The sequence below is a fragment of the Lactuca serriola genome, chromosome 8 (assembly GCF_051521515.1).
Source record: "Lactuca serriola cultivar US96UC23 chromosome 8, Lser_US96UC23_V15, whole genome shotgun sequence".
NCBI classification, from domain to species: Eukaryota; Viridiplantae; Streptophyta; class Magnoliopsida; order Asterales; family Asteraceae; genus Lactuca; species Lactuca serriola.
The window spans coordinates 76,140,682-76,151,491 of NC_136415.1; the positions used below are offsets into that span (position 1 = coordinate 76,140,682).

The window sequence follows — 10,810 nt, forward strand, 5'->3', positions numbered from 1 at the left end:
AATGTAATTGATTAATTAGTTGACCAAATACAATCTTGATGAACATTAAACAAGTAAGGGAGGTGCGGAATGCACACTTGTTTGAGTTTGTTCAAGATTCAAAGTACATTGTCATTTAGGGGCGAAGCACTAAATGAACGGGAGTCCGGGGGCAGCGCCCCTGGTAGCGGGGTCCAAGCCCCTGTCTGGGGTCAAGCTGGAAATTTTTTATTTGGGTGCACGAGGAACAAATGTCCAGGTACCATTCTTGAGTAGTGTTGCATATTCATCAGCAATGGCTTGTTGCCAATGAGGTTGTTTAACAGCAGCCGAGAAGGTCTTTGGTTCCTGTTCAGATGTAGTGGTTGTGTGAAAAGCTGCTGGATCAAATCGGGTCGTTTGTTTTGGATTCTATCGGAGCATAGCTGCTCTAACTCGGGTTGCAAAGGTGTCGGTTGGGGCATCGGTAGTTGGCAATGATGACAGATTCATAGCCTGACCAGTTCTGGTCTGTCTGCTGCGAGCATATGTGAAACGAAGGGGAGGAGCAGCAGCAGTCGGTGTCACTAGAGAAGGAGGTAATGTAGTAGCTGGTGGTGTTTGTGGTGAGGAAGTTAATGTAGTAGCTGGTGGTGGTGAGTCATCGTCAATAGTGGGAAGTGGGTAGGTGGAGATATAAGGGTCAGATGTGGAGGGTGTAGGCTTTATAGTGACAGGTATCAAAAAGGGAAAGTGGTTTTCGTGAAAACGAACATGACAAGAGATGTAAATCTTGTCTGTGGTTGGATCAAAACACCGATACCCATGACGAGAGGATCTATACTCAAGAAAGACACAAGGGGTGGAGCGAAAATCCATCTTATGACTTATGTTGGTTATAAGGCCGAAGATGCGGAAAGCATTGACACCCGAAAATCTTTAAAAAAAGAAAAATCAGAGGGTCATGAAAAGATGGACTCAAAGGATGAGGTATTAGAGGTGGTTCGAGATGGCATTCGATTGATAAGATAAACTGCAGTGTCAAATGCAAAACCCGATTGAGCGAGAAGGGTCAGGCCAGTTTCAACATGTCGATGGCGTCGCTCAACCAGGCCGTTTTGTTCACTTGTATGAGCGCAAGACAACCGATGAATGATGCAAAGAGAGCTAAAAACTAAAGAAGTTTTCGAAACTCACCCTCCCCCCACCCCCCAACTCAGTTTGAACCGACTTAAGCTTGGTTGAAAACTGACATTGAACAACTGCAACAAATTGTTTGAAAATCTCAAAAGCATCAGATCTGCGTTTAAAAGGGAAGATTCACATAAAGCGGTAAAAGTCATCAACAAACAACAAGAAATAATTGTGACCGTCACAAGAGGTCACAGGTGCCGAACCCCAGACATCACACACGATAAGATCTAAAATATGTTTGCGATTAAAATTGGAAGAAGATAAATGAAGCTTGCAAGATTTCCCAATATGACATGAATTACAAAAAGCATCAGACATTTTATGAGAAACAGGAAGACAATACATAGAACACATAAAATTGAAAAGTTGTGAATGAGGGTGCCCCATCCGTTGATGCCAAATGTCAGAAGGGGCTTTAAAAGTAGTGAGCGCAACTTTGGGAAGACTCTGAAGAGACGGAAGACGGATAGAGTAAAGACCATGAGGTTAGTTTTGGTAGTATTGTCCTTCACAACAAAAAAAAAGTGAAACTCAAAGAAAACATCATTGTCAAGACAAAATTGTTGAACTAAAAGAAGATTCTTTTGATTGTTGGAACATGAAGAATATTGTATAATGAAAAGGTTTTAGAAGTTGAATAAAAACGAGTAGATCCAATATGTAAAATAGATAAACCTGTACCATTGCCGACATCAAGAGAATCCTCCCCAAAGTAAGGAGTGTGACTGTCAAGAGAGGACAGATCATGAGAGACATGATTGTTAGAGCCCGTATCACGAAGCCATGTAGTGGTTTGAGAGTAATTTTCAGCAAAGTTAGCAGTTGGCTGTTGATGAAGACGAATGGTGATGGGGTCACGGTTAGGACATTGAGAGAGAATATGTCCAATTCCACAACGGTTGCATGCAACATAGACCGTGTTTTTGTGTAGAAGCCCAAGAGAATTGGTTATGAGTTCCTCCTGATGATTGAGAATAGCTACCGCTACCACAAAGATTGTTTGAGCCGCAACCTCGAGAAGATGAAGACCAGTTGGCGTCAAATGATTGATGTAATGTGGAAGGGGCTGGTTGAAGTTGAAGACCCAATTGTGACACGAGTTGTTGAAGAGCTTGTAATGTATCAGGTGCAGATGAAGATGCAGTAGTGGAGCGGGTTTTCGCTGTGGTGGCAAAAGCTTGAACCGGTGTTACAGTGGGCATATTTTTCTTGACCATGAAGTCATGGTCAGCGAGGAGCCCGTTCAATTCTAGGAAAGAGGTGGGAACTTGCCGAGTAAGAAGGGTGGTAGGGTAGGAGTGGGACATGGAATAGGCTCGTTATAGAGAGAGCCAAAGATCCTTTGTTGTCGTTCCTTGTGCATGAAGATAAGATGCTTCAGAGATGGTATATAACAGGAGTGTGTGCACATAGGCATCATTGGCCAGCCATGCAACGTAAGACGGGTTCGGTATGGGTTTAGTAGCGGCTTTGTCTGTGGCCGGTAGGGTAGGAGTGGGACATGGAATAGTGTCATCAACATAATGAAAAAGACTGTTGCTAAATACAAAAGGCTGGATCATTGTTTTCTAGAAACCATAATTGTTAGGAGAGAGGGTAAAAGGAAACTTATGAGAGTTATGTGAGGTCTTCTCGATTGTAGAGAAGGGAGTAATGGTCGTCGATATAATCATTTATGAAGAACGATACCTTACAGACAGATCTAATTGTTAGTGGCTAGGGTTGTAACCCTAGGAGGATCCGACTATGGTAGGCTCTGATACCACAATAAATGTGATGTAAACGTATTGTATTACTGATGATAACATAATACATGAGGGATATATATATATATATATATATATATATATATATATATATATATATATATATATATATATACACACACTAAAATATAAGTACATAGTAGACCCTATACTAATATAACTTGTCTAATAACCCTTATCTAAAACCAGTTTTGTGATAATTTAGAGACAGTTTGGAAACTGCCTTGTGACAGTTTCATGTCGGTTTTCAGAAAATCATAACAATCTCATTCTTTGTTCTTGCATTTTTCCCGAGTCTTATCCAATTGAGATTTCGGGAGTACCATTGAAATACTTCAATTTGAAAGTGTTTTCATGGTTCTCGAATTCCAAACAATCTTTTATCCCTAAATTCTAACAAAATACAGAAGGTTATCTTTTATATTCAATTAAGATTAGTATTTCCTTAATAGTTATCTTTTTATATTGGTATGTTTTTGTTTTTGGTAAGTAGGATTTGACAAACATTATAAGTATGGTCTGACGATTGATTTTATGATTATGAAATAAACATTTTGAGTCTTAGACTTTTCTAGACCACTGTTTTCGAGTTACCCGGTACATTTTTGGTTTTTTTGTGCTTCTTTTTTTATAGTTCGTATCAAATTGGTATTAGAGCAACGATTCTGGCAGAATCATTGTTAATTCAAGAACTATTTCATTGGAAATATTGTTCATGATGATCTGTTCATCAGAAGAATTGTTGACACGACACTGTTCACAGCGGATTCTCATATCGAGATGTCCAACAGCACATCAAAAGTTGACAATCCATACAGAGGCTGAAGCAACTAGGAAGGAAAATTCTCAGCAATTTGGGGATATTCTGAAAGCCATCAACAACTTGACTGTGGCAGAGGATAGTCAAAAATGGAACAAGGATTCTGAAGTCAAGGAACCCTCATTAGAGTTTGGATCCTTGGATTCTCGGATGATGAAGATTCATGCACAAGGAAAATGCATGAGGAAGACAAGGCCAAGGGCCAAGGTCATCTCGTGGATGATTTCAAGAAACTGAAGGAACCTATCTTTGAAGGGGACGATGCTTATGGTTGGATCTACCGTATGACTCGCCCCGGCACACACCATGAAGACCCGAGGTGGTTCGATAACAGTTTCCAGATTTCAACCTTGAGGACAAGGTGCTTGTTTGGGTGGGGAGTAATGATAAAACTGGTTGTTTTGGTCATGTTTATCAGCGCCACAAATAAAGAGGGTTATCTTTTATATATTAATTAAGATTAGTATTTTCTTAATAGTTATCTTTTTATTTTGGTATGTTTTTAATTTTTGTAAGTAGGCTTGACAAAGATTACAATTATGACCTTAGGATCGTTCTTAAGATTATGGAATAAACATTTTGAGTCTTAGACTTTTGGAGACCCTTGTTTATCGAATTACAGGAACGTTTTCGGTTTCTCTTTGCATTCTATTTCTGATTTGTATCATCCTTATGTTTATAATCAGATTGTTTAATAGTTTAATTGTGCATGGCATGTAATGTTGAGCTTACAGTTCAATCATCACATTTATTCCTCTAACAATTTAATATTTCTCAGCAAAAAAAAGAAGATAATCCCATATATAACAATTCGCCATCCATCAAACTAAAAAAATAAAACCAGGCTAAAAACCAGAAACACGATCATAAAATAAAAATAGAGGTTTACTACAAGTGATATTGCTTAATGACACCAATGACCAGTGACATAACTATGTGCTCGTATCCATATAACTATTTATACTTTGCTCTCTGAATTAGGCAAGTCAGGTCTATGATTATTCATCCACTTTGTTTTAATTTGTTATTTAGATAGAGTATAAGAATTAACTTATAACCCCTCCAAAGTCGTTTCTGCGAGATGTCATCCAATATCAAACAACGAAGCTCCCATGGAGGAAAGTTAGTAGGAAATGGACTTGCAAGATCACCTCTCCAATCAATCCACCGGAGGTTTTTCAGGTTTGCAACCGAAGGAAGCTCTACTAGATCATAGCTATCGCATTCAAATCTTATTGCTTTAATCATGTCAAGTTCCTGTAATAAACGCAAAATGATGTCAGGATTCTCTTCTTCCAAACCATACATATATAGCATGTAAAGATAGCTTAAGCATTACCTTCGTCACATCCATAGCACAAATTTTTAGAACATCTTCCTTCTTCCAAACTCTACTATGTTTTTCTGGATTCTCAGGGTGTTCCCCTCTAACAATGTAGTGTCCCATTTCTTGCACCAAATCATGCATATCAAACATTCCATCTGAAATAGTTATGAGCGCCTTTTCTAACAACACCTTTATGCCTATATCAGGGTAAAAACCACAAGCATCAAGCATCGACATTATCCCTTCATTTTTATACCGACCTCTAAAGAAACATGCAATATCAAGAAACAGCTCTTTCTCAACCGCTGTAAGTCCATCAAAGCTGATTTTTAGCTTTTCCACAATATTTGTATCTGGGATGTCTTTCAATCTGGCTATTGCACTCCTCCACCCATTAATGTCTTTTCCACATAGAAAACAACCAAGAACTGTAAGTGCTAATGGGAGTCCACCAGCATAAGAAACCACACTTTTTGAAAGCAGCTCATAATCTTTTTTATGTTTGTGACCACATGGTGCATGCTTGCAAAAGAGCTCCATAGCCTCATCATTGTTTAACAAACTAATATTGTGTATCTCATCTACTCTAGGCGCAGTAGTTGATATTACATGTACATCTCTTGTTGTGATTATTATTCGGCTTCCTTCACCGAACCAATCATGTGATCCAGCTAATGCTTTTAATTGGTCGAGCTGATCGACATCATCAAGAACTATCAGCACCTTTCTACGGCATAACCTATGTTTTATCATGTGTTTTCCTTCCTCAACTCTCTCTACCTGCACTATCTTCTCTCTCAAAACACCATAAAGAATTTTTTGTTGCAATTCTTCTAAACCTTTCTTACTTGATTTCTCCCGGATATTTTCTAGAAAGCAACAACCATGAAACTTTCTAGATATTTCCTCATAAACAGAAGATGCGAGAGTAGTCTTACCACCACCTCCAACCCCCCATATTCCAATCATCCGCACACCACCTGAACCAATTTGTAACTTCAATTTCAAACTTTGCACACGAGACGCTATTCCAATAAGGTTGGTATTTGTGCTTGGACTTACTAGCTGCAACCTCTGTGAAATTTTTTCAACAATTTCTATGATAACCTTTGATTCATGCCTACATGTTGAAATTTGGACATACAACAATAATTAAAACATGCTCACATTACAATAGAGGTAAATTTGCTTTATGCTCCATGCTCCATTAAAATGAAGAAAAGGAGTATTAATCACCCTTTATATTTCTTAGAAGTTGTAAAGTCAATAGCTCAAGTAGTTTGTAACTATTTTCTTAGGAAAAGCAAATGATATCAAATAGTTAAAAGTAAAGCAAGATGGGTTTGTTGTTGTAAATTGAAGCAAGGGATTAAATACAGAATTAAAATTAGAATTAGAACTCAATTAAGTCTATAACAGTTCAGGTAGACCAGGATATGCTGGAGTTTTGGTTGAGGTTGCTGCTGATAGAGCACACATGATTTAAGCATAAACAGTGCAGAAAGAGAAAGAAGATTACCCGTTGGCAATGTGCTTTGGTTCCCATCCAGAAATGTTACTTGCATCCACAAGTGCTTTTCTCCATGATTCAACCTTGGTTTTGTTCTCCAACTCATGCTTAACAAATGCTTCTCCATATTTTTGTTTCTGTTTTCGAACTTCAGATGGATCAACGCCATAAAATATGGGTATAACTATTTGGTCTCTCATATCTTTGCATTTCATGATATGTGCAAGTTCATCTAAGCACCATGAAGAATCTGCATAGTTTTCAGAGAATATGATGACGCTAATCTGTGACTCTTCTATAGCCTTCATAAGAGATGGATTGATCAATTCGCCCCGAGGAAGTGTCTTGTCGTCTTTGTAAGTGTATATCCCTTTTTGTACAACAGCTGTGTAGAGATGATCCACAAACGTCTTGCGAGTATCTTCTCCTTTAAAACTAAGGAAAACATCATGATTCCATGATTGAGAAGAAAAGGCCGGAGATGATGATGAAGATGCCATTGGTATGTTGATTTGTTGTGAGAGAATGTATGCAGTTCCAGCACCTCAATGAAACAAACTATGTCTGTAGAAAGAGAGAGAGGGAGAGAGAGATGAGTTTCCAAGAAATTTCCAATTAATGAAAGCTCAAGAAATATCTCACCACTTGACATGTTGAGATAGCTATAATATATACAAACACACACACACACACACATATGGAGAGAGAGAGAGAGAGAGAGAGAGAGAGAGAGATTTGAGTTTCCAAAAGAATTCCAATTTCCCAAAAGCTTTAAAAAAAAAAGATGAATCGAGTTGATTTCAGATTGATGATATGCCAATATAAGCAGGGCACTTTATTTATTATCCACATTAGCAAAAACTTACATTTTATTCACCAAAATTACCCAATTTGTAATCTAAAACCTTATAAGATGATATTTGGCCCAAGTTGTTGTCATTTCATCCTCCACATCGTTTTCTAAGTATACAAAACATGATGAGGAACAAAGTTCTACAATTCAAATTATCTTAAAGTTATTAGCATTATTATTGTTATTATGACTAATAATAAAAGGGTTAGATACTTATTTATGCAACGATGTTTTAACTTTTTTGGACCTCATGCAACATTGTTAATTTTAATACAAAATAGACAATAAAGTTTCATGTTAGTGCCAAAACATGCATTATGATCTTCTAAATCGCTTACTTTTAATTTTTTGGCTCGTAAAAGAAATCCACCTCTCTATCTCTCTATCAAGGAAAACGGTGAAATAAAAGTGTCCTTAAATTTAGTAGGAGGATTCATGGTAGGGAAACAAATAGGTGGTGGTACTAATTGATAGTGGGTCATCCCATAACTTCACTTTAATGAAATTTTAGTGGAAAAGGAGGGATTAGCAATCTGGAGTACCCTCCAATGGGAGTGGCGAGACGGTAGAAAGCGAAGGCATGTGTAAATCCATAAAATTTTGGATGAAAGGGATCAAAATGCTAAACGATTTCTTCCCTCGTTGCTCATTGGCTTGCATTGTCATGGGGTTTCAATAGTTGGCTTCATTAGGTTCGATTCAAGTAAAATGGAAAACATAGGGAATGAAGTTCGAGTGGAGAAGTGAACATGTAACTTTGAGAGAGAGCACGTCGTTAAGGAGATCCTTGGTCTCATAAAAAAGTTTATGGAGGGGCACTATGAAGAAACGATAGTATGTTCTAAGAGATCGGGGGTATTGGACGCATTTGATGAAGTATTTCAAATCCCCAAAGGGTTACCATCCAATCGCGGATGTAAACATGGAATTGTATTGAAGAACATAAAAGAACCATTAAATATCCGTCCGTATTGATATCCTAATTTCAAAAATATGAAGTAAACGATTGAAAGAAAGGCTAGTAACAGAGTTGTAAGAGGCGGGAATGATTCAGTATAGATGGGGCGCTTTCTCGAGTCCATTTTTGCTAGTGAAAAAGAAGGATGGGTTTGGAGATTTTGCATAGATTATTGTGCTTTAAATAAATAGGTTCCCAATTCATATAATCAATGCATCATGCATTCATTATTTTCCATTTGTATAGAGCTATTAGTCGATGCATTTCATCAAACCTTATTCCTCCACAGCTGATGCAAGAGCTGGAACGCATGTGGTAAATCAAGTGGCATGATTTACCATTGTTTGAAGCTTCATGGGAGGATTTTGAAGCATTGGATATGCAATTTCCTCATTTCCACCTTGAGGACAAGGTGAAGGTTTTGGGCAGGGAATTGATAAGCAACAAATACGGTTCACATATTCAAGAAAGCCAAAGACTGAAGCGGGGGTAGATCTGTCATTGTACCACATCAAATAGATGATAATTGGGGAGGTGGTGACACTTGGTTTAGGCCTGAAGAGTGCAAGTGAGTGTCAGTTTCAGCTTTTTCAGGTTAGTTAGGAGTGCTGAGATGTGTGGGTGTGTGTGTGTGTGTATACGGATTAGAGAGGGGAGAACCACTTTTTTTGTAAGAAACTTTTGGTGGGAGATAGAGAGTCAACCTCTTGAAAGTTGACAAGTTTTTAGATACAACTATTTTCCTTCTTTTATCCGTTCTTATTCTTTTATCAATTTCTTTCTGCAATTTGCAATCAAATTATATCAGACTCTTTACCTATATATACCAGCGCCATAATACAGAATGTTTGTAGTTATCTATCAATTCCATCAAAGAACATCATCATGTGAATAATAAACAATTTCCTATAACTTACTATCATTATTGAACTAACGATGCCTAATGTTTCAATTTTGAAACACCGTATCATTCAACATATGTTAACAACAATCTATCATGTGCCTATGGTTTAGGTATTATTTATGTTTTTGAAATAAGACTTGCATCATATCCCAATCAAAAAAAGAGTATCTTCGATCTGATTACAATGTTATGCACTAATGATATAATCCCCAATTATCTGGTGCTTAATCCCTCCAATTACATACCCTTATAACATACAAATCAGCATATTAACTTCACAAATTCTTTAATTTTATTAATCTAACAATAGAAATTAAAAACTTCACAACGTTTGACTAATTTGGGCCAAAATACGCTTCTCACATTCCAGATCGACATTTTTTAACTCGTTGATAATTTAATTAGTAACTCATATAAAATTCATTAACACTTCAATTTCATTTTCGATGACTTAAACTTCATCAAGTTATCAGCTTGAGGAACGTACCTCAAATTCTCAGCAATACCTAGTAGACTCCTTTTCTGCAGTCAACTTATTGGCAAGCTTATACGTACTTCAATTTTCATAGCGTTCTTCCTCTAGTTTCTTTCAGCGTGGATCGATACCTTTCCTCTAGCGTTGACTTCTTTCTCTCAATTCTCTAGATCAGTTATCGAGGGGATTAAATTAATGAGAAAGTAGTTATAATTTCCTTTATGTATTTACTCAAGTTATGGAGTTTCAATATCTAGTCCCTAGATTTCTGTATTCAACGTTCTCGCCTCCAGAACCTTAAATTTAGATAATATATCCTTAGAATTTTGTTTTGCCCTATCTATTATGCTAATTTGTAAATTATTTAACCTTATATATACACCTCCAAATTTCATTAGTTACTCCGGCTCCGAATTTTATAAAAACCAATATAATTTGCAACCTTTTTTATTTAACTAGGAAAATTTTATGTTTTAGTTATCAGATGAGACTTAATTTGTTCTATATCAAAAATTTATTTTTTTTATATCGTGCTTGATGTAAAATGTAGTTTTGGTTCCTTTTGTTTACCAAAATTCTAAATTTTGATCCCAGTATTGGCTTTTTTGCTATTAATGGTTCAGGATTTTTGGTAACACTAGCACGGCCGTTCCAAGAACCGTTTGGCATGAAGCTCGTTTATGAACAAAAAATATCGTTTGTTTAGTTTAACGAACGAACATGAACAATGGTCTCGTTCGTTTAATTATATTCATAAACGTTCATTTGTGTTGTTCGTTTATTTTCATTTATGCTCGTTCATTTAAGCTTCTTTTATGTGCATACATGTTCAATTGTTTTTATTACATTACTCTATTATATGTTTGTTTATGTTCATATATGTTCAATTATGTGTGTTTGTTTCCGTTTGGTTATGTTTGTTTAGTATGTTCACAAACATGAACAAGAAACTTGTTCGTTTGTTCGGCTAACTTAAATGAACATGACCATGAACAAACCCTCATTTGTATTTGTTCAATTCGTTTACAGTACTAAACACCGTTGG

General features: G+C 36.7%; 1 protein-coding gene across 1 annotated transcript; it reads right to left on the reverse strand.

Moving 5' to 3' along the window:
- Positions 1-4,538: 4,538 nt before the first annotated feature.
- Positions 4,539-9,957, reverse strand: LOC145065723 (disease resistance protein Roq1-like). The gene is made up of 4 exons (XM_079012783.1): positions 9,778-9,957; positions 6,585-7,139; positions 5,078-6,185; positions 4,539-4,995 (listed from the first exon to the last, which is right to left on the reverse strand). Exons 2-4 carry the CDS (start codon positions 7,073-7,075, stop codon positions 4,741-4,743), a joined length of 1,854 nt encoding a protein of 617 aa, XP_078868909.1. The 5' UTR covers positions 7,076-7,139; positions 9,778-9,957; the 3' UTR covers positions 4,539-4,740.
- Positions 9,958-10,810: the final 853 nt, after the last annotated feature.

What these genes read in the sequence shown, in the direction of transcription:
- LOC145065723 (XM_079012783.1), bottom strand. Translation starts at nt 7,075, where the DNA reads ATGGCATCTTCATCATCATCTCCGGCCTTTTCTTCTCAATCATGGAAT. An exon ending in CCAAAGCACATTGCCAACGG is followed by an intron (nt 6,186 to 6,584) that starts GTAATCTTCTTT and finishes TTCAACATGTAG; the next exon opens with GCATGAATCAAAGGTTATCA. An exon ending in GTGCTATGGATGTGACGAAG is followed by an intron (nt 4,996 to 5,077) that starts GTAATGCTTAAG and finishes CGTTTATTACAG; the next exon opens with GAACTTGACATGATTAAAGC.